The sequence below is a fragment of the Harpia harpyja genome, chromosome 3, assembly GCF_026419915.1.
Source record: "Harpia harpyja isolate bHarHar1 chromosome 3, bHarHar1 primary haplotype, whole genome shotgun sequence".
Classification (NCBI taxonomy): domain Eukaryota; kingdom Metazoa; phylum Chordata; class Aves; order Accipitriformes; family Accipitridae; genus Harpia; species Harpia harpyja.
This window is the reverse complement of record NC_068942.1, coordinates 75476858-75501873: the sequence shown is the minus strand read 5'-3', so window position 1 is coordinate 75501873 and position 25016 is coordinate 75476858. Positions and strand designations below refer to the sequence as shown.

The following is a 25016-nucleotide window of genomic DNA, read 5'->3' as shown; positions in this document are numbered from 1 at the left end:
TCTTTCGATTTATCTCCTTAATTCTGACATTATAAAATAGCACTCAGGTGCATAACGGACCTTATACAATAACTCAGCAGCCTCTGCATGAGAACCTTCAAGCATCTGTATCACACATAGTAGTCTACATCTACAACGGAGAGACACAAACCTAAATTTCCTTGGCTGTATCCTTCCTCATGCATGAGAGACCAGCCCATAGGGAGGAAAAGGAACTGCCTGCAGTGGTGTGTCCCCCTACTCACCTAGTCCCTTAACAACTAACAAAAGTGTATTTGATGCTTTATGTGGAAAAAAGAGGGATGGAGGTGGGACACTCAAGGGAAATTTGGAAAGTCATATTTCACTCAGATGGCTTTTAGGGCTATTCACTCTGATTTGGGTCCATCCTTCACCACCATAACAAGAACTCAAAGAGCACCAGGACCTGCCCCCAAGGTCTTTACCACTAAGCTCTGATTTTCTGTTAACTTTTTCTGAAAAGCCACAATTACCAACTTTAATGCTAAAGACAAATGCCCTTATCCAACACCCAGGGCCAAGATAAAGAGCTAAAACCTACCAGAATCAAGAACTAAAAGAACTCTTCTCTCTCCTACATGCCTTAAGGAGGAAACACTCACCTTCTCATGAGAAATACGCTCCTTTTAATCAATCAGAATTTCTTCCAAATTAAGCTTATCGACTTACTTATTCTTTACCTATGAACAGTGTTTGAGCACGCTACTGCTAGTGGGCCAAAAAGTTAAATCCCAGAAAAGAAGCACTAGTTAAAATAAATGTTAAAAGCCAAATGAAGATAAGGAGCATTAATAACTACAACCACCGAGAACACACCAACCAGCTCAAAAGACTTAAATGTCACAAACAAAGACATATCACAAAAAAAAAAAAAAATCTCCCTTGGAGGACAGAGAAAAGGGAAAATGTAGACCCAAGGAGGAAAGACTGACTGTTTACATACCTGTTTTCAAAATCATTTCAATTCTTTTCAGGCACTAGGCAAAACTGGAATTGGAGGGGTTTGAAATCAAGTACTCCAATGTCTGCTGGAGGCTTCAGGGCCGTAACACACCATTTCACAAGAAAGAAATGTTACTATTGGATCTTTTATTAAAAAGGAGTTGATATTTCATTTGTTTGAAGGTAAATGATAGCAGCTGTAGGATCACTGGAGCTCATGATACCTTGTTATTGTTATTACATTTTAGTTAAAGTTTGCCACTTTAAGTGTGCCTCACTTATAATTCACTATGCCAACGATTCCCTTCACTGTGACAAATGTTGCAGATGGTTTATTTCCCATCTATACGTTAGAGAAAGAGGTTAAGCTCATTGCTTAAATCTGTACTGCTTGGGCACAGAAATTTTCTGTTTGTTTTACATATTAAAGCACAAAAATCTGGAGATAATGCTGCTTTTTTATAAAAATCAGGTTCCTCTTAGTATGAAATTGGTTATCTTGAAAAGCTGTATTATATTTACAACCTTGATAATACCACCTCCTTACACAGCCTGACTGTACAACCTGCTTCCAGACGGGCAGCCCTCATATGATCTTGAATTTAAGCTGCAAGTATTATCACTTCTGTCATATTTGCTATAAATAAAATGGAACAATGTCAAAAGATGGTACTCAGCACAGAGACAGGGATGGAATTTTAAAGGAGCTCTGCAAAATCTGCACCAAAGTCTGCATTAAAAAACAAGAATGTAGATTTTATATAGTAAGGATATATAACTGCAGAATTTGCGAATTTAAAAAAAAAAAAAACAACCCAACCAAAAAAAACGCTCAATGGTGTTTGAAGAAAAAACTGCTAAAATGTTAAAAAATGAACAGAGGCTTTTTCATCTGTTTATGGCCCTAAAGATAAAAGGCTCTAGAGAAAAATTAGAACAAGTTCTAATGCCATTATAGTTCCATTTTAATAATGAATTTTCTCTGCACTGACTTATGCATACATTATTTGTTGTAGTTATTGCTTGTTTTCTCTATTATCTTAGGCTGCAAGCTCGATTTTGTAAATGTTAATACGTTTAGCAGTTAAAAAGCTTTAATTCAGTGTCCGTTTAAGATATTTATGTTTCCTCTCCTCAAACAGTTTCTAAAATTCCAGCAGTAGCTCAAGAACTGTTTTAAAAAATGGAGATAAATCTCCTTCTCAATCAGACATTTAAAAAGACATCACCAGAAAAAGAAAATTACAGCATGGTTCAAAAAGTAATCCTAGGCAGGATTTTAAAAACGCTCATTCAGAGGCATTCTCCACTTTCGTATAAGTCAGTGGCAAATTTGCCACCAGTTTCAGGATTTTTGATTAGTTACATCAAGCCATATTAGTCTAGGCCTTGCAATGGATTAGGACTGCTTAAAGGCAATCACTGGGTATGAGATGAAAAGGGAGGCTGTGGGAGGGGGACATCCCAACTGGTCCAGACCATTTTGATACGGACATGCAACAATGCTTTTGGATGACAAGCAAGTGATTCTAAAACTCACATCCATTAATGTACACATCCACACATGGAACTAAAATCATAAGACACCTCTTCTCCAACACAGGAATGCTGTGTAGGTAAAGCCCAGCAGTTTTAAGGCCATCCCTGCATATTTGCACAGAGCTTCAGTTGCCTCTGTTTGCTGCCAGATGCCTGGTAGCATGCTCCTAAACTAATTCCTAACTAAAACAATCCTTTTGAGGCAGACTACAATCACTTACCTCATCTACATTCTCAAAGGCATTGATGATGTCATATGGTAAACAGGACAGAAGATCAATCACAAACCACGTTTTCAGGTAGTTCATCCGTATGAGTTTGGGATCAGATATAACCTCTCCACCAGGGCCAACAAAGGTCGTATGAAAGTTCAAAACAATGTCAACCAGAAAAATAACGTCCACGACACTGTCCAGCACAAGCCAGGCAATGTTGTTCTGTTTTGTCTTGAAGGAGACATTATATGGAACCATAATTGCTGTGTAGAAGGTTAGAATTAAGATGACCCAGTCCCAAGTGGTCTTAAAAGCACAATAGTGTAGTATAATGTGTGGTGGAGTCTTTGGAGCTTCTTGCTTGTACTGAGGAAGAATATCAGATCCCAGCTGGAGAACCTGTAAAAGACAGAAAAGCAAATGTTACTGTTTTCGATTAATATGATGCAATAAGGGGTCTTACGGATTTCTGTAAGTAACAGCACAAAGACGGGGCTGTGTTCATTGGACATTGCAAGTCAACCCGCAGTTTCTAAACTATCTGATTTATTAAGACTGTGTGGAGGCAGGTATCCCTCGATGAGTGGGAGCAGCATAGCATCTAAGGATATTGTTGCAAAAAGGGAGGTCTTTGCAGGTGGACTGAGGGGAAACCATGCGAACAGCAAGGGCAGACAGGCTCCATAAACAGGTTGTGGGTACTGCCACACCAGCTTATGCTCTGCAGTTATGAACATGAGTACTCATTCATATTTGGAAGCGTTACAAGACTAATGCTTCATGCCTGACCTCTTTTTTAAACCACTGTTGAGCCAGAAAAATACCCTATCAAAGGTAAACCAGATTTCAGCCTTGCTGGCTGACCTCTCTCTAAAATGAAGCATTGCGTGCACAATTTCTGCCCGAACACCCTGGCAATATCATGCTTCCTTCTCATTTTCTTCAAAAAGTTGTTGCTCTTACAAGCTCAATATCACTAGTGGGTTCTCTTTTATTTCTTGTAATTACTTCTCTTTTCTTTTTTCTGTATGACTATAATCTCCTGCATGCTCACTTTTGTAAAATGTGGAACTGAAAACATTGCAAAAGAGCCAAGCCAAATTCACTTAAGACATTCCTCCCAGCTAATCTAATTTCCTTTTATCTCAGTCCAACACAAGAAACAAAAGCACAAAGGAACACACAACGTGGCAATATGTTGCGCTGACAACTGAAAGATTTATTTATATTTTGGAACTAGTAACACCTTTTACATTTGGGGATCTCAAGTCTGTATGGGATAAAATAAATAATTCCAGCAACTTTAAAACTCATTTCAGCCCTACACCTGTCCCATATTGGAGCTGATGCACCATATTTGCAGGGACAGCTGGATTGCAAATAGCAGTCCCATATGTGTAAAATGATCAAACGCAGGGTGCTTCCTCGATGAAGAGGACTAAATGGCTCTCAATAAATAGCTCAACAACTAAGGATATGAACTCAAGTACCACAGATACAGATTCTCCATTAATTCTTTGCAGTCTGATTTTTAAGATGAGAAAGCTGTTACTGAGATCAGACAGTAAAAGTCCAGATCTACTGAAAATCTGTTCTTCAGAAATCACCAAGGGACAACAACAGCAGCCTCTCTCACGCCGCGTTGGAGGATGTGGCTTCCCAACATGCCTAATCTAGCCCAATGTCAGGCTGTAACCTGATGGGATGCAGACCTGCTTCTGCCTACCTGTTCCCACCCTCCCTAAGGTCAGATTTAGCAATCATGACCTGTAAGGAAAGTCAGTTAAATTGACATGATGAAAAACTAACTTATTGTTACATTAGTTAGCCATTTGTTTTCTGCAGAGTCAGCTGAGTTGCACAAATTTATCCTGTGGCCAGAAAACCACTAGACCCACTACACAGGCAGCAGGGAGAGTGTAGCAGAGACTTCCAGGAGAGCATGGCCGCTCCCTTTGTCAACAGCCTCATATCGCACCAGCTTTGGTCTAACACAAAGCCATGTGTTGAGCTTCAGCTCAACAGCAACGGACACCGAGCAGCGTGGTCCCAATGGCACTCACCAGAGACTCTCACAAATGCCAAACCCCCGGTGAGACCCATAAAACTGTCAACCTCTAGGTGTTCCTTCCCCAGTGACCAGGACAAGTCTCACTAACAGCACTACTGTAACCACTCAGTAGGCAAGGTTCAGCTGGCCACCATGGCACACTGAACGCGCTGGTGGATCCATGGGTCCTTCCCTCAAATAAAAGCAATGATCGATACAGTCATTTTTTCACAGCAGCCTTTGTGCAAATCCATGAAACTTCTTCCAATGCCAGAATTTTCCCCTGCATTTAACACACAATTTTGGCTGACTCATAATCTAGTCATTATCTCCAGTTATCTCTTTGGACTCATCTGTGGTCAACTCTCTACTGTCATGATAAATCAGGACTGGGACTTCTTTCCTTGGTTTCTCCAGACCTATTTGTTCCCTACTATGTTCACTGGGGCAGGAGCTGGAAACAGCCTCACTATAGCTGGAGTAATAAGCTGCTTAGGGTTCAAGCCAAATACGATGAACATATGCTTGATAGTTCCCTATGCCTCTGGTAGTGGAGTGCTTAGGAGCTCCCATGATACTGTAAAAGCATAATTGTTATTCTTAACATAATATCATGCTGAGTTTGACATGGTGAGTGGGTGGCAAGTGGCTGTGGAGACCACTGAACTATAATGATTATTTCTTTCATGCTGCATGAATTTTTAATTTTAAACCACTAAAGAATACACAATATCTTGTTAGTCAGCTGCATTCATCATAGACTCTCTGAATTTTTCTTGTATACAACTAATGAAAATAGCTGATAACTGTTAAGCCTGATAAAGATGGGCAGTATGTTCTGCAAGGGATGAGCTGTGATGATAACGCTCCTCCTCAGACACAGAAGTATGAAGAATGGGACCTGTACAGCAACGGTGTACCTCCACTCACTCTGCAGTCCTCACAGCACTTTGCCTACAAAGCACTTTGCAGCTCCAAAAGACTTCTAAGAGAGGACATTGCACACTCTCCAAGCAACCTATTCCCAAGTACAACCTTCTCCTTTACCTGCACCTTTCCTACAGCCTGATCCAAATCTTCCTTGCTGTGACTCAATGCCATTACTTTTTCTCTAATAGTGGTCCTGGGATGGCTCCTATGACTGGAGCATTGGAATAGAAGGGTACAGCCTCTTTAGGAAGGAGAGGCAGGGGAGACGAGGAGGAGGTGTTGCCCACTATGTGAATGACCAGCTGGAGTGCATAGAGCTCTGCCTGGGGATGAGTGAGGAACTGACCGAGAGCCTATGGGTCAGGATGAAAGGGAGGGCAGGGACAGGTGACATTGTAGTGGGGGTCTGCTACAGGCCACCCGACCAGCAAGACCAAGAGGATGAGGCCCTCTATAGACAGATAGGAGCAGCCTCACGTTCACAAGCCCTGGTCCTTATGGGGGACTTCAACCACTCCGATATCTGTTGGAGGGACAACGCAGCAGGGCATAAGCAACCCAGGAGGTTCCTGGAATGAGTTGATGACCACTTCCTTCCCCAAGTGATAAGAGGAGACAACAAGGAGAGGTGCTATGCTGAACCTTGTTCTCACCAACAAGGAGGGGCTGGTGGGGAATGTGAACCTCAAGGGCAGCCTTGGCTGCAGTGACCATGAAATGGTAGAGTTCCATATCGTTAGGACAGCGAGCAGGGCATACAGCAAGCTTGCTATCCTGGACTTCAGGAGAGCAGACTTTGGCCTCTTCAGGGATCCGCTTGCTAGAGTACCATGGGATAAAGCCCTGGAGGGAAGAGGGGCGCAAGAAAGCTGGTTAATATTCAAGGATCACCTCATCCAAACTCAGGAGCGATGCATCCCAACAAAGAGGCAGTCAGGCAAAAATGCCAGGAGGCCTGCATGGATGAACAAGGACCTCCTGGACAAACTCAAACACAGAAAGGAAGCCTACAGAGGGTGGAAGCAGGGACAGGTAGCCTGGGGAGAATACAGAGAAATTGCCCGAGTAGCCAGGGATCAGGTTAGGAAAGCTAAAGCCCTGATAAAATTAAATCTGGCCAGGGACATCAAGGGCAACAAGAAAAGCTTCTGTAGGTACATCAGTGATAAAAGGAAGACTAGGGAAAATGTGGGCCCTGTCCAGAAGGAAACTGGAGACCTGGTTACCCAGGACATGGAGAAGGCTGAGGTACTCAACAACTTTTTTGCTTCAGTCTTCACTGGCAAGTGCTCCAGCCCAAGATGCAGAAGGCAAAGACAGGGACTGGGAGAATGAAGAACTTCCCGCTGTAGGAGAAGATCAGGTTCAAGACCATCTAAGGAACCTGATGGTGCACAAGTCCATGGGACCTGATGAGATGCATTTGCGGATCATGAGGGAACCAGCAGATGAAGTGGCTAAGCCACTATCCATCATATTTGAGTAGTTGTGGCAGTCTGGGGAAGTTCCCACTGACTGGAAAAGGGGAAACATAACTCCCTGGAAAAAACGAAGACCCGGGGAACGACGGGCCAGTCAGTCTCACCTCTGAGCCCAACAAAATCATGGAGCAGATCCTCCTGGAAACTATGTTAGGGCACACGGAAGATAAGGAGGTGATTGGTGACAACCAACATGGCTTCACTAAGGGCAAATCATACCTGACAAATTTGGTGGCCTTTTACGATGGGGTTACAGTGTTGGTGGCTAAGGAAAGAGCAACTGACATCATCTACTTGAACTTGTGCAAAGCATTTGACACTGTCCCATACACCATCCTTGCCTCTCAAATGGAGAGACATGGATTTGACAGATGGACTGTTCGGTGGGTGAAGAATTGGCTGGATGGTCGCACTCAAAGAGTTGTGGTCAACAGCTTGACGTCCAAGCAGAGACTAGTGACAAGTGGCGTTCCTCAGGGGTTCACATTGGGACCGGCACTGTTTAACATCTTTATCAGTGACATGGACAGTGGGATTGAGTGGACCCTTGGCAAGTTTGCCAACACCACCAAGCTGCGTGGTGAAGCTGACATGCTGGAGGGAAGGGATGACATCCAGAGGGACCTTGACAGGCTTGAGAGGTGGGCCCATGTGAACTTCAGGAAGTTCAACAAGACCAAGTGCAAGGTCCTGCACCTGGGTCAGAGCAATCCCAAGCACAAATACAGTCTGGGCGATGAGTGGATTGAGAGCAGCCCTGCAGAGAAGGACTTGGGGGTGTTGGTTGACGAGAAGCTCAACATGACCTGGCAATGTGCACTTGCAACCCAGAAAGCCAACCATATCCCGGGCTGCATCAAAAGAAGTGTGGCCAGCAGGTTGAGTGAGGGGATTCTCCCCCTCTACTCTGCTCTTGTGAGACCCCACCTGGAGTACTGTGTTCAGCTCTGGGGCCCCCAACATAAGAAGGACATGGACCTGTTGGAGCAAGTCCAGAGGAAGGCCACAAAGATGATCAGAGGGCTGGAGCACCTCTCCTATGAAGAAAGGCTGAGAGAATTGGGGTTGTTCCGCCTGGAGAAGAGAAGGCTCCAGGGAGACCTTATAGCAGTCCAGTACCTAAAGGGGGCCTACAAGAAAGCCAGAGAGGGACTTTTTACAAGAGCATGTAGTGATAGAACAAGGGGTAATGGCTTGAAACTGAAAGACGGTAGATTTAGATTAGATGTAAGGAAAAAGTTCTTCACTGTGAGGGTGGTGAGGCCCTGGAACAAGAGGTTCTGCCCAGAGAGGTTGTGGGTGCCCCATCCCTGGAAGTGTTCAAGGCCAGGCTGGATGGGGCTTTGAGCAACCTGGTCTATGGAAGGTGTCCTTGCCCATGGCAGGGGGGTTGGAACTATATGATCTTTAAGGTCCTTTCCAATCCAAACCATTCTGTGATTCTATGATTGTAAACCAGTAATGGATATAATGGGATTTACAGAACACTGAAATGTCATGAATTAGAAAAGCAAGATGTGAGAGTAACTCAGCAGTCATCCAAACTATTGGTATGGGATAATTCAAAGGAAAACATCACACTGACAACACCTGAAAACTGTGGGCTTCCATTCTGATATTAATTTAAATAGAGTTTTTATTATCGAAGTCCACTAAAACCAGAAAGGGAACCAAAAAAAACCCATTTAAAGCTGCTACCAGTTCTTAGCATCAAACCCAGGACAAGCTCTCCGGCACAAGGTGGCTAGAGCTGTCATTTTCAGTAGCCCATATATTTTTGCCCTGTGTATTTTTCATTACCAATGGACATGAAGATGAAAGCAGTACCTCCGTTTCATCAGTTAACCTGAAGGCATTCACTTGTTGCACCATCTGCACTGTTAAGGAGATGTTTGCAACCTGCCAAAGAGTTCATTTCATCAGTTCTGAAGAAAAAAATTATGAGCAAACTATTGCAGGAATGACTTTGCAAGACAGTCAAGGTTAAGGTATAAATGTAGTCAGTGTGCCTGTACAACCCCAGGGACCCAGACAGGGATACTTCCGAAGAGGTTTCTCAAACAATCCCATTTCCCTGGGAGAGTAAGCAACGATCCACAGGGCTCAAAGACATCAAGTCTGGTTCCATGTTGCTGTGAGACAGCACGTAGAGGTGTACACTGTGCACCCCAAGTTAAACAACAACCAGCAAACTGAGAATTGCATGCACAGAAATAAGGCCATGTAAGTAAAAGTGACCTATGGAGACTGTTTTCGTGACTGAAAGAGCATGACCTGTCCCAGAAACATGGGCTTGGCACATAGTGCTGCTTTAGGATGAGCAGAGGAGAGGCTGAAAAAAATCAGAGTTGGGAGATATGTTCCTCTAAAAATATTATTTATTAATGGGAATTAGGGGTTTCTTCCCCCCACCTCTTCCTGCCTTACGAAGGGAGCGGGCTCATGTCTGTCCCACTTACTTCGGCTAACCGGGAGTGTTTGTGCACCACCTCGGCCTTGTTCATCGGTGTTAGCTGCTGCAGTACGCTCCGGCTGTTCGTCAGGGCCCGCGTCAACCGAGCAAACTTTGTCCAACCTGCGGGAAAGAAGGAAATCGTGTCAGAAGTACTCGAACCTTATTCATCACTAGTAAATCTCCTTCGTGTTCACTGATATTTAGGCTCAGACTTGAATAGTTCCTCTAAATTGCTGCACAGAACAGCTTCAGGCTCCAGGCTTAAAGACCTTGCAAAAGAGGAAAAATACTGCTGCTTCAAGGCAACCACGAGTAAATCTGAGTAAAATCAAAATGCTCTGGCTCGTTCTTTCTTCTGCCTTTTGGAGACATTGTGTTAGAGGGATCACATTGTGCTTTCAGCCTTCTGGGGAGTTACTCTGCTGCTGAAATCTAATTCTAAGCCACCGAAGTTAATGCAAAAGCTTCCCAGCAAATCCTGCTAAAGTAAAATCCTCCCCAGCTACAGAAAGACTCCTGCTGATTCAGGGCCACTGGAGCAGCCCCGAAAGTCTGATCCTTAAGTCTTCACTGTTTCTTGCCCCAACTAGACTTCTGGGACAAAACTAAAACTTAAAAATAAAAAAAAAAAAAACCCAGCAAAATTCAGGGCTGCAACAACAGCAGTGCTTCAGACTAAAAAAAAGTATCATTAAGACTTTAAAGACAGATTAAGCACTAGATTTTAAATGGCATTAAGAAATATATTTAGCTGTTAAACTAATGATAAACAAGCTGCCTTAATGGTAGCTTGAGACCCACACACTGGGCCACCCCTGGGGAATTTTTTCTGCAGCATTCAGAAAGGAGCAATCAGAGTTTGTTAACGACAGCAGCACTGACCCGGGAACGTGTCATCAAGTCATTCCTGCTGGAAAAACGCCCAAATGTGACAGCTGGCGTGGATACGTCAAGGGATGAGGTAGATCGGCAGTAGCAAAGAAAACGCCATGGGTTTAAACAGTGTAGCACCTCAGTGTTAAGCAGGAAAATTGAAAATCCAGATATCTGCAGGAAGGAAATGCCTCCCCAAGAGCACTGAAGGAGATGCTCAACATTTGGTTTAGCCAGGTATAACCTGCTATTTTACTACACGGGTGTGTATAAAATATCAAACAACTTATGGACAGGAAAGGGGTTCAGGAGAAGGGTTTACTTTTATTTAATTTGAATGCTGAGTAGCTGAAAATTGGGGAAAATGTCACATCTGAGAAAGGAAACATTTCCATTTTAGCTAGGTTTATTTTTAAACGCCTGTTGTCTGATAGGAGTCAGGGACTTGGAAAGTTAAGAGAAGCCCTGGGGTAGATAAAATGAAGAGCAGAGAACAGACAATACGATAAAACTTCAAGAAAAAAATAATTCACAGTTTGGCTTTTCAATTTACCACATATATATCACATTCACGCAAATGTAAATCCATTGCTCATAATTTAGAAATCAGAACGGATCTCAATACCACGATACACCACCAGCACAGCACAAACCATTTGTGTCTGGCTATTTATATATGACCTCAAAAATGCACATTAAAAATGCACTGGGAAAAGGTAAAAAATAGAAGTATTTTATTAACTTTTCAAATCTGAACCTTAAATGTGAACTTCGGATATGCTTCATGCTTCTCGAGCTTACAGGGATATTCAATTAGGAACATGCACTTTCTGTATTAAACAAGGTCAAGAGAGACCATAGTGATCCGAGAATGGACTATTAATTTCTAGAAAATATTCTTGTGGTTTTCTTTTTCCTAACTGTCTATAAAACTGTGGCAAGGAGACAGCTTTAAGACAAAAGTCAGAACTGTTCTTTACCTTTCTTAGCCAGTGATTTCAAAGAGCAAGTGAGCATGGTAACAGCATCGTGACAGCTCTGCCCCGACATTTCTCATAATTGCTGGAGGCCACAGTGCATCCAGCTGATTGGTTTTGGCATGCTGCAACCACGCTGCAAGAACCAGAGAAAAAGAGCAGCTCTCCTCCGGGAAGGTGGTCATGCACCTCCAGACCCTGGGCAGGTACTTACACACACACATGCACGCACTCAGTGTCCTCTTCCCCTGGCAAGATGCTTCCCTGTGGTCCATGGGGACAAATTTGGGCCAGTCCCCAAGCTTTAGTTTGTCACCCTGCCCCACAGAGCTGATACGAGAGTGATGGAGAAGTGCTCAGCAAAGCCAAAACCACCACAGCCAAACTGTTGGATTCAGTCCTGAACGCCCTCCTCATTTGTCACATCTCAACTTTGTCAGCTACTCCAACTGACAGGAACCTCATGAAGTTCAACAAGGGGAAGTACAAAGTTCTGTACTTAAGGAGGTACAACCCCATGCACCAATATACGTTGGGGGCCACCCAGCTGGAAAGCGGCTTGGCAGAAAAGGACGTGGGGGTCCTGGTGGACCAGGCTGAACGTGAGCCAGCAATGAGCCCACGCTGCAAATAAGGCGAATGGTATCCTTGGCTGCATTAGACAAAGTATTGCCAGCAGGTCAAGGGAGGTGATCTTTCCTGTCTACTCAGCACAGGTAAGGCCAGTACCTGGAGTGCTACTTCCAGTTCTGGGCTCCCCAGTACAAGAGAGACATGGACATACTGAAGAGAGTCCAACAAAGGACCATGAAGATGATTAAGGGACTGCAGCATGTCTCCTCTGAGGAAAGGCTGAGAGAGCTGGGACTGTTCAGCCTGGAGAAGAGAAGGCTCAGGGAAGGTAGATCTTATTAATGTATATAAATACCTGAAGGGAGGGTGCAAAGAAGACGGAGTCAGGCTCTTTTCAGTGGTGCCCAGTGACAGGGCCAGAGGCAATGGGTACAAAATTAAACACAAGAGGTTCCGTCTGAACAACAGGAAACACTGTTTTACTGTGAGGGTAACCGAGCACTAGCACAGCTTGTCCAAAGATGTTGTGGACTGTCCATCCTTGGAGATACTCAAAAGCTGTATGGACATGGTCCTGGGCAACTGGTTGTAGGGGGGCCTTGCTTGAGCAGGGGGGTTGGACAAGATGACCCCCAGAGGTCCCTTCCAACCTCAACCATTCTGTGACCTTTCTGGTGGTTAATGATTCAAGGTTTACTTTATTTTCTGAGGTTTAGGGCATTGATCTGTACAGTGATTAGATAAGGATTTGGAGAAGAGTCGGGGCTGGCAATGGTAGGAGATGGCTTCATGTACTCTCTAGAAATCCTTTCCCATGGTGCTTCACAGGCTGAGAGATCCCACTCACAAAAATATAGCTTTTAAAAATGCCTATCCTGTTATAAAAGCAAAACTGGTAAGAAACCCCTTGTCATCATCTTAGGTAAGAAAAACATCTGTTCTGCATTAACCACAAATACAGAAAGCCTGAGGAAGTTGGGGAAGGTGTGCCACAAGGAGCTGGAGGGGTAAGACACACACCTAACAGCAATCCTTTTGCTGTAAAAATAAAAAGAAAGGAGGAACTATGACTTTTTCAAATACCCCCTTTCCACCTTGGTGAGAACATCAATGTCATGTTAAAGAAAGAAGCCATACGTTTTAACATTCAGGGTTATCTCTCTGCTCATCTGGTCTGAACTCTTCTTTTCACAGGGAAAACCATTTCATCGTGTCCTTTCTCCACCAAGACCAAAGCTTTGGCTTGTGCTAGAGCAGACGTTTTGCAAAAACCCTTCCAGCTTCATTTAGAGGCTTCACATTTTCACATTTCTTCCAGCCCTGCGAAGCCCATGATTCTGGACATTGGAAGTACGGAATATGCTAACATGACTTTTTTCTAATTCAGCACAAGGTCCGGCATTATTTTACCTGCTCCAATCTATCCATCTGCAATAGTGTGAAAAAGTAACAAGTTCTTTTGTTTCCTATTTACAACCCAAGAGAATTAAAAACATAGCAACAGCAAGATGCTGGGGTATGAGTGGGAAGGTGAAAATGTATACAGGCTGCCTCATGTCTGAAATAATCTGTACAGGGTACATTTCTCTGTTTCTTGACCTTGTTGTAGACTAGATAAGTTCAGAATTATATTTAAAACCAATGTGTATGTTTAAATAGACCAAGCAAAATTTGCATAGCTGCCTACTGCTGTCAATGTTTCTTCAAATGATTCTCTCCTTTCTTTTCCTCTATAGACAGAGACTTGAAAAGAACGATAATTTTATCCCATGTATTAGTGACCGCCTGTCCTCACAGATATTTTCAGTCTGGAAGGAGTAAAGGAGCAGCACAAATAGCAGGTGCAAGAGGGAAAAAAAGTACTCGTGAGAAAAAGTGACACTTCTGATGCTCTCTTCTGCTCAGCTGGATTGTGTCTTTCTTCCACAGCATCACTTGAAAAATAATACCCTGAACTTGCACCACTGCACTCAAATTCTTAGGAACAAAGGCAACATCATCAGATCACACACCAGATTGGGCCAGCAGCTGCTTCTCCTTACAAGACGTTAAACTGGGTATTTCAGAGGAAGATGTTAACTACCTCAAATGGAAAATTCTAGAATAACATACACATAAAATGATTTTTTTCCTCTTGTCCTCTTTAATTACTTCTGATTCATGGACAAAAAAACCAGAAGAATTTGTACCCCTGCTTTAAAAAAAAAAACCCCTCATGATCTGCATTCACTCTCATGATTCAAAACAAGGATCTGTTCTTAAACAGTAGCCTAGCAAAGTACATCCCTGTTCATATCCATTACTCAAAATTCCTGCATTCTCAATAAATTGAAGATGCAGGTTTAACAACTCCATACAGTTATGAAAATATGACATGAAGAAGACAACCATGATGACAGACATGATCTAAACTAGTCTCTGCCTTGTCCCAGCTGTAATGCTGTCCTTCCAAGCATGCACCTTTCTTCTTCCTCCATGCGTTTTAGTCACAATTAAGTATTTTACATGCACAAAATATTCTCCACATCTCTTGCTCTAATTAGGACTGCCAATTTGACAGCCCTCTGTCTGTGGGGCTAACTGAGCCAGGGATGACTTGGTGGCATACTTCACACAACAGCTGAGCCAAAGGTTTCTCTGGAGAGAAAAAAAATGGAGTACTAAATTAATTAAAAAAAAGAAATAAAAATTGGTATTTCTTTCAAACCTTAGATGCTACAAAATGAGTTGAAGCTGTTAATGTTGTGCCAGGATGCCTGAGGGAGGGGAAGGGCAGTAGGCAATAGTGAAGTGAAGCAGACAGAGCACCTGAACACCTCCTCAGAGGGGGAAAAGCTTTCCAGATGGGTCGAAGATGCTCACACAGCCACTCCCTAGATTCATATACCACTTCAGAAATTATGTGGCGTCTAAGGGGGAAATGGTATTTCCACCTTAGAACTTGATCCTATCATCCCTCCACTGTCAGAAAGTCCAAACTATCTTACCCGAAACCTCTTACTCACTACAGCATGTGCTTTTCCATCAGCTACTCCTCCAACAAGAGTAGTATTATGCCCACACATCTTTCTTCCCGAGATCCTGAATCAATCATTGTGTTTATACTGGACAGCTGGGATGGGAACAGGTCTGCAGCAGCTGCTCTCCTAACAGTTCCACCGCCACACTCACTGCTTACTCTGTGTTAAGGAACCTTCTGCAAACCACACTCTTACACTGCCGTAGGGACCTCTCTCCCTGCCTTTCTGGTCACCAGTCTCCTTCCCATTAATATACCCTGCAGATCGATCCAGTACCCAAACACTCTCATCCATCTCCAACACCCGCTCCTCTTCTCTGCTGCCTTTTCTAAGTAAGGAGAAATGTCATCCAGGTCAAAGATGCTGCTGTAGTGTATGGCAGAGCATAAAAAAGACCAGGGTAAAAGCTGTCCAAAGAAAGTGCAGCAAGGGAGGCTTCCCCAAGCAGAAGTGATGCTGGAAGTGATGGGACAGTATCACTGTTTCCTAATGGCTATCTGGAGACAAAACCGTTAAATCCTTCTGATTCCTCCCAAGGTCACAAAGCCGGCAGAGAACTGGTTAGACTCCACCCAAAACTGTGAGCGTCCTGATGGCATTCCCACATGCACCAAGGAGCAAGTCCGGGTGCCCATCACACACGGACATTCCTGCCAAGGGACTGGGTCAGACCCGGGCAGTTCCCTCTGCCGGGGAGAAGTCCTTGCCCAGGCACAGGTGAATGAGCAAAAAAGGCTTTGGGTCTTTTGCTCCACTAGTGCTTAAGTCACCTTCCCTGTACAAACCTCAGCAGTCAATAGGCCTACCCATTGCCTTCAAAGGTAACAGCAAATATTTTCAAATATAGGTATCCGCAAGTGAGAAAACCCTTCAAATTCTCCCCATAATTTAATCAGGAGATGAAAATTTGCTGTCTCTGTGACTGGATTTGTGTACAGGTCCAAATACGGATTTAGCCACCTAGCAAGCAGCCACAGTGAAAAAAAAATTAAAATCTCTAGTTCATAAACTATATTATGTTATTTTAAAGCTAAATTCATACATCAGAGTTTATGAAGAGTTTAAAAATCTCAAGGCGAGATGTTAATGTTCTTTATAGTGCATTTGCTCTGAAAAATCTAGACATGACTAGTTCCCCCTAATAAAACATCAGTGTAGCTCTGCTGGGTTGCAATTAACCTTTTTATCAAGGTTTGTCTGGTCTTAAAAGGATCAGAAATAATGAAGGCTTTTAAATCAGTGTAACAGTATCTTAGACTGCAGTGAAAACACTTGGGTCAAGAATGATAGTCTATATAAAAAACAACCACAAAGGGCAATTATAGCAATGCTCGTGTTGATTCCTGCCTGCAGGAGTGTAACACCTCCAGACCACAGGAAGGTTGTTCTTCTCCTCTCACTGTGGAGCACGAAACAGTTACCATACAGAATGCTTAAATAATATATACTCTATGACTTACCCACAAAAGCAAAGAGCTAGCACCACTCAGAGATAGGCAGTTTGGAATTCAATTTATAACATAGATCATCCTTTTGCATCAATAGTTAGCATCTACAAATCTCAACTATTTCTAAACGTTCAGACAGTAAAATCATTGCAATGGCTGGCTGTTTGCTCTTTACTGCAGGTAAAGTATGGCTGGAAGAGCTCATTGTCTCTTTGAAAAACTTAATCATCCTAGTTTTGCTTTGTTAGAGAGAGAAGGATAAATGGGATTCCTGGATAAACAGAATAATAGTCAAACAAAGCTCAATCATTCCCATGATGCAGTAAAACTATTTATGGACTGAAGAATCACAGACTCTATTCAAATGTAATTCAAAATATTAGGATAAATTTCCCGATTTGAAATTCTGTGCATTCCACTGTCTGATAATGCACTGTACTCTTGGGATAATTTTTACATCTGACCTCTGATCTTGCTCAGTGTTGTATTCCCAGTTACCATCCACCCACTGCAACTACTGGGGAGCTCAAAACGGATGAAGAATCACTGGGTAATCTTGGGCATATCACTTTACTTCTCTGAGCTTCAGTTTCTTCTCCTTAAAATGAAGATAATGCTAATGACCTACTTTGCAAGCCATGTTGAGATCTACTGATGAGAAGTGTTAAAATTTATACACCACTAGACTACATTTGGTATACAACATATTTTTAAATCTAATTCTGAAATAGCTGTAAATTTACAGTGCACAACTTCTTGAATTTCATGTTTCTGTAACTAAAGCTAAACTTTATACATGGACACAGACCACCAAGGACTTATTTCCCATAACTATATAAAATCAAGTGCAAATTTTGGGAAGAAAGAAACAAAAAAAAGACTAAGTACTATAAATGTCAGTCAACTGGCTGTTAGAAGTTCATCAGATAGCAAGATGGTGCCATTCAATGGTCAAGGAAAAAGGACTACACCAGCCAAAGGCTCAGGGTCAAAAGGAAGCTAGAAATGAAAAAGCAGCGTACAATAAAGCACACAGGGATGGGAAGAAAGAGGGAACAAGTAGGTATGTGAATGAGAAATTATGGCTTATGAGAATGGACTCAGAAAGCTAAAGACATGTGGGAAAAATCCTTCTCTGGCTAGATTTATTACAGTAACAATGAAGTTTTTAAACAACTCCCAGAGTATGACCAAAAGGCTTTCTGCATCCATATGCAGAAAGGGCAAACAGGCTGACCCAAGGAATTACAGGTTGCTCAGCTTGATCTCAGTGCCAGGCAAAATGAGAGAAAAGATGATCTGAGTTTCAATATGTTTAATAAAAAAGGAAAGGAACATAATGAATGTCTGTCAATACAGAATGATGTAAAATGCCCCACAATGTTGATTTCATTATTCGATAAGAGTATAAATTTGGTTCAGGAAGACAGCCAAATGCCCTGACAGAACAAGCTGCAAGCCAAATGCAAAGGCCAGCTGGAGCCACAGCATATGTATGATGTATGCCGGAGAGGCACAAGCCAGGGCAGCTCCCTGTACCAGTGCTCCCTTTCTGGGGCTGGGCTGGGCAGCAACGTGGACCATTGACTTGATGACAACCTCAGTGGCTGCCCTTGGTTTGCTCCCACCTGCAGCCAAGGACCCAATAGCTCCCAAATCAGCACAGCCACAGTACTCATCACATAACACCACCTCATCCTGGTGCTGCATTTGAATCACCCAAGAGCCACAGGTTGGCCAAATCCTCGTGTACAGTAATCGTCACTAAATTGACACTGTGTGACACTCTCGACAAAATATTGAGACTATGCAGTTCAGTAAATTACAGGTTAAATGGATGAAGAACTTGCTACCTGGCAGATATCAAACAAGGAGTAGTGGAAAATAGTAAAAAAATTATTACTGAGAGCCTTCTGGACCCCAGCGGACAGGTCCCCTTCTATTCAGTGCTTTTCTTGATGGTTTGAAAGTCATTATAAAATGACTGATAAAATGCCCAGATGACAGGAAGATTAGAGGAATGTTAAACAGTAGTGAGGGCAGTCATGCAGGATGATGTGCTTGATAACCAGGCATGTGCCATTAAAATGTGTTTTAAATGGAAATCAGATATCTAGGCAAAAGCAATGCAAATTGTATCTCCAGCACAGGAGGGGGAAACAAACGTCCCTAGCAAAGAACAGTTCTGAAAAGGATCCAGAGGTCTTAGTAGATAAGCAATTTCAGCATGTTTGGCAAAAAGTCACCTACTCCTTGGATATACAGTGGTAAGAGCTAGGCTTGGAGAGGCTGAGCAATGGGCAAGATTGAGGAGTTAGCTGTGAACCCACCTGGCTACAATACTGGCCACAGAAACTGATTGGGGACCCGGGAGGCTGAAATCCATGCCACCACAGCTTCATTCCTACTGCTGCCAATGAGCTGGATGAAAGTGCAGCTAAAATGCCTGTGTATCTGCTATCACCAGACCTCCAAATTCAGGCTAGAGAGAGGTTTAAGGAGCTCAACTCATTTACTTTATCAAAAGAAGGTAGAGCGATGACTTGATTGTATGTGTAAGTGCCTTAATGGGACTTTTTTAGTACAGTGGAAAAAATGCATAAGAAGATGGCACCGCAAGAAGCTGAAGCCAGGTTAATTTAAATATGACACTTTTTAAAAGCCAAAAGTGTAATGAAAAAGTAAGAAAAATATGAAGGAATGTGGTGGATCCTCAGTCTCTTCAGACTTCTAAATCAATACTGGATGTTTGTCTGGAGGCAATGGTTTAGTTACACACAAGTTCGTGGGTTCTGCAGAGGACTACCTTAGTGAAATGTAATGCCCTGTGATATACAGATTAGACTCTTAAACTCTCTAACTCTATTTATACTTATTATTTTATATATGGCTTACGAGTGTTCAGTTTTCTACATAGAAAGTATAACCATCTACAGTTATTGCTTTAAAGATCAACTTCCAGTTTAATTCAATCTCTCACAGGGTTAGATTTGATTTCAATGGGATTTCTTTTTCATTGCACAATCAACCTGTAGAAATTTACAGACAGTTAATGTGCATTGTGGGTTGCTGATGGAGCACACAAAGGCCTCCAAAGGCAATACCAGATTCAGAAAAGTACTTGTTTTCTGTGAGGGAAACTAAACAGCCCTGGATATGGAAATTCTCTTCATCATGGTGGGTCTCTAACAACAAAGCAAGAAGGAGGGGAGGGCAGAAATAAGGCCTCAGAGCATCACCCCTAGGAAACAACTACCTCTTCATGACTGTTCAGCCTTTGCAGTCTCTGCTAAAAGTGCCAGCAGCATGTCACTGAAGACAGTAACAGGGATGCTTGTCCTGCAGGAACAGAAGCAAAGCGACCTCAGAAGGTCTTCCTGGTTACTAGCAAGCTGTGCCCATCCAAAATGGATGGTTTCAAATACCAAGAGACCATATCCTGGCATCATTCCTCCGAGTTGCCTATTCTTGACACAGGAAGCCCACCTGGTGTCCTGGCAAACGATCTCTTGTCATCCCCCACAAAGTCCCTTCTCAAGGCCCAGGTGTCCCTGGATGCTGCACTCTAGACCCAGGGGAGAATGGAGAGATGGAGGTGATCTCCTTGGTGCCTGAAGGCACTGGGGGGTAAAACTCTTCAGATCAGAGCAATAGGAAACAGCACCAGAACACGTAGGTCTCTATAGCACAGAGACCCTTGTTATTACAGCCATGGTAAAGCGCAATAAAAACATGGAAAGGATATCCAAATTCTGACCTACTAAATTACAGTTATGGATTACTGTCAAGGTGATGTATTCAACAGGGTACACTGTGCTTCAGCTAAAGGTAGAAACCTCATTTTCATGCTCTAATCCCTCCACCCACTTCTTCTATTATCACCAGGATTGATACCCCATCAAGGAAAGAAGTTCCCATGTGCAACTAGTTATATATGCTTAATAACTTGCACTTATTAAAGATAAAAAAGGATCAGAATTATAGGCTTAGCAAGGATTAGCAAGCATAAGTGCGTATTTCTGCAACTACTACACTTTTTATAGCCCTGTCACACTCCGAGATAGAGTTGTATCATTATATAGAGTTATATAACCATAAAGAGTTATATCACTGGAAGCATTACAGCATTGTCCCAGACAGTCTTGATTATCAAAGTCTGGCTCTATCAATTGAAAAAAAAAAAAAACAACCAAAACCCAAAAAAACCCCAACAACTTCAGGATACTGTTGTGCCATCTCCTGATCCCATCTGTTAACAGCACACAGTCCTGAGTTGTACGGGCCTCATTAACACATCTTTGCATCCTAATTCAGCATCCCATCAGTATTCACCAGACCTTCCCAATCACTTCCAGCAGGTGACAAGCCTGATATTTCACTCAAAAGAGACTCAAGATAACCAGTGAGAATCCAAGCTGAAAAAACTTGCAAGTTTACCTAAAGGCCACATTTTTTCTTCACTGATGATAACAAAGGGAATAAAGCCGTAGCGCAACTAGGTGAAACTCCACTATTAGCCAAAAAATGCCAGTCTTTTTTTCTATCCTTAAACTTTCAGTTCAATCTAATCTACAGCACTCCTGGCTTCAAATGGCATTAACATTTTAAGTGGCCCGATTTGCTCTTCTAATAGTTAGGGCCCAGAAAAATGGCTTCATTTTTTTCTGACAAATAAACATAAGATTATTACCACCGTGTGTCTTTGGAGGATTGAAAGTCTTCAGATGTTTTTAAAAGGCCATTGGGTAAAGACAGAATAAAAGAACAGCAAGCTGATAAAAGCATCCAACTGTGACCCTACAATGGTACAAACATAAAAAAAAAAAAAGATTCTTTGGGTTTTATTCTCTGGAAGAAAATACATAATACAATCTTTCATATGCTTGTAATGGCCTTCCACCTCTGCTGTGTAATGCATTCAGCCAGGACACCTGGTGATGTGGCCCTGCACCACCACAGGTAGGACCTATTGCTTGATACTGAATCCAGATCAGACAAATGTCCATATTACCAAAGAGGAGCAGGAGCAGGAAAAGGAAAGAAAGAGAGACCAGACAAACATAGCACAGCTCCTTCACCGGAAAATAAGCCATTGTCCCAGTGACCACCAAGCGCAGCCATCATCTCCTGTGGCATCTCTTGCCCCGTCACTAATTCTCACGCCTCTCCTTCCACAGTGCCACCATCCACAGCTCATCCAGCCACCGACTCAGGAGCTGAGGCACTACAAACCATAAACCAAGTCAATGGAGGGTGCTGTCCCTACCCTCCAGACCTGCACAACTGCCCGTGGCATCTCCACCCAGGAGTGAACATGTCAACCAGGTGGCTAATGTTTCCTTCCATTATCATCTTCACTGCATCTGCTTGAGATGCTGGGGGTTTTTTTACACTTTTGCATGGTTAGACACTTTTTAAGTAATTTTCCATTTACAAGGATACAACAGTACTTTTTGGTCACTGTTACATTGCTATACATCAGAGGTCTCCCACACATTGCCCAGCGATAATAGATACCAGCATGGGTAACAAGAAAACAAGTCAGTCAAATCTTCAGTGTCGAACTGCCTGTACCCTCTCAGAAAACCAGTTTTTTTGATCTCTGTCACTGTATTTTATTAGGGGAAGGTAGCTTTTATATATCTGTTTTCTCCAGTCTTGCTTTCAGTCCAGTAAGTTTCAACAGCCTTCTGGACTGCAACAAATTCAGTCTCCTGGGAGACCTGGGAAAATTTTTCATTGCTTTTACACCCTCCTGCAAGCAAAGTCCCCTTCTCCTCCTCTTCCTCCTTTCTGACAGCATTAACACACAGCAAATTGTGAGCACACAGGTAAGCAGAGACACACACCATCTGTCACAGTGCCCCAGACCTAACTCCTCTTGCTCGCACGGGGCTAGTCCCCGTGATGTCAACTATATTTTTTGTACTGAGCCTGTAAACAAGCATGTTTTTGAGCCCGTATCAGGGAAAAAAATCCCACCTCTCCCTTGCAATGCACTTTGTAGTAAGACAACTGTTTTCTTTTATTTGTACGTCCTGTTTTCACAAATACAAGCTCCTCAACACTTCCGAGCAGTTCTGCATCCTTAGCACTGGGGCACTGCTCCCTGTCCCCCAATACTGCTGTTCCCTTGCAAGGTCTACATGAGATGCCAACTGCGTTGCAGTCACCGCAAGCATATCTGGCAAACCCAACCATTTATTTCCAGAAGCCAGGACACACAGACACCCTGCAGTGTAAATACACCCATTTTTATGATTTAAATACCAAATCCTTGTACCTTGTAGGAGCGTGATATACTGAAGCTTCACAACAAAGCAACATACCTTCGAACAGTGCAGAATATATTGGTACAGAGAGATTATTGCATAATGGCATCAATATTTTATTTCTCTTGAATTTTTTATCTCAAATTTACTGCTCCCATAAGTAATAGACAGTAACTCATCTGCACCACAGTTACTTATGTATTATGTATTGCATGGTCCTGGCAGAATTTCTGAAGAAAAATCCTTCTTTTAAAAAGAAAAATAAAATAGCCCTTTCAGTGACAAATCCCAGCACTCAAGAGCAGTATTTTATTGAAATGCTTTTTACAAAAGTTTAAAAATTCTCCACCAAATTGTAATGTATATGTTTACCAATCTCGTAATTCAAAAAGAAAGTGGCCTGACAGCTTCTAAGCACATTGTAATGTTATCTGCAAGGACAATGAATTATGCATCTCTCATAGCACTAACTGACAAAACAACGCTGTGATCCCAGTGCCGTGGGATCCCGCATATCCACCCAGTTGAGACACAAAGGGTAATGCAACAGTGCTGTTTTCCCATCCCTGTAGTAAAATGGTGCAAATATTTGAATATGATTTTTTTACTTGAAGAATATAAAAGACAAGCTCTAATTTATGCAAAAGTAGAAGAAAGATCGGGTCAATCGTTTGTAATTATGGAGCTTGTTGGATGTATTGATCAATGTTAATCAATGCTCTAATCAAAGCACCCTAAGCAAATTCTTAAGACTCCAATCATATGCCTTAAAGGCGCTTGAGAGATGTGGCTGTACTGACTTCTGCTGTGTTTTGCTTTGTGGTGGTTTTTTTTAAAGTATGACTTTGACAGAAGTAAGTGCTTTTTAAACATGCAGTCAAACCTCTCCGGTTGCTGACGACAATATTTTGCAATGTTCATAGTTAATACCTGGCATTTTAACTAATGGTACCCTTCACTGGAGAACAGCAGTATACAAGTTACGCACTTCACAGCTATTGCTTTTTCGCATGGGAACATATATTGTTCCTATAATGGATGCCAGGTGGATTCTGCTCCTCCTCAGCCACAAGACAGGGATGGGGAGAGCTCAGCCCACCCCCCACATCTCTGCCTCCCCAGGGAAGGCAGCAGAGTACGAATCTCCCAGGCCAAGAATCCAAAGGAGGCAACATTCATCATTTCTGCATTTGGGAGCCACCTTCAATACGTTTTCCCTGTCCTGCTGCAGCCACACACTCCTCAGTGCAACTATGTACTGCGGAAAGTGGGGCAGAGCAGGTGAAGGGGGGGGGGTTGGGGGCTGGTTCCATGTGAGATACATCTCAGTCCCCCAAGAAAGCATCAAACGGAATCCTGCAAGACAATCCTTGCAAAGACTGGCTTTTTCCTTGATGAGATCCCACTACATATTACATACAACGCAGCAAGGAGCCAGTCCCATGCCTTCAGACCTCTACAATTAGTCCTTTCAATTAACTGGCATTTATCTTAAAAAATTCAGATTCTTTCCAGGCAGAACTCCACGTTATGGAGCTGAAAGTGAAGTAAAGGAACATTTTCAGGTTGCTAACTAAATTGTAGAGGCAGTAAAGCTTATGATGGCTGAGAAGGTATTCCTGTATCATGATCTTATAACTTTATGGATAATACTCTCTAGACAAAAGAATTCTCATATTTGGTGTTAGCCCAAACAGAGGCCTTTCATTTTATTTTACGTCTGCCTTTATAAATGCACTTTTCAGTTGTCCAAACACATATAATAAGTGTTATCTAGCTAATAGGAAATTAGTTTAAATCCTGTTTGCATTCAAGTAACACCAAGTTTATTCTAAAGAAGACGGCTTAGAGCACACACGGCTCTCAGTGAGAAATCAAGCCTTCTCCAACAGTGAAGAGAAAAATATAGCAAGGAATTAATCATCAGAAGGCAACTTCCAAGAGAAGATGAGATGTGGATGCTGTAGCATAAATGCCCTTCTTTAGGTAAGTGTGCATTATTTTACCCAAAGCAATACACATATGAACCTGACACAAGACACACATGTCTTATAACCAAAGCAGAGGATGCTGCTAGATCCTCTGCACCTTTCTCCACTAATTCTCTCTTGTGCAAGGCTGTGGGTCTGGCCATGGGTTGTTAGGTGATGAGAGCACGGCACGTCTCAACAAACACCATCACCAGCAGCTGTTAAGTAACAAGTACGACATCCGCTGCCA

At 42.7% G+C, this 25016-nt stretch overlaps 1 protein-coding gene across 1 annotated transcript in view; it reads right to left on the bottom strand.

The window, feature by feature from the left end:
• Positions 1 to 25016, bottom strand: part of KCNH5 (potassium voltage-gated channel subfamily H member 5) — a 167136-nt gene that overhangs the window by 116367 nt on the left and 25753 nt on the right. The window contains exons 5-6 of the mRNA XM_052783445.1: positions 9638 to 9753; positions 2724 to 3116 (exon numbers count right to left, since the gene is read on the bottom strand). Coding sequence (XP_052639405.1) covers positions 2724 to 3116; positions 9638 to 9753 — 509 coding nt within the window. The remainder of the gene's footprint in view (positions 1 to 2723; positions 3117 to 9637; positions 9754 to 25016) is intronic.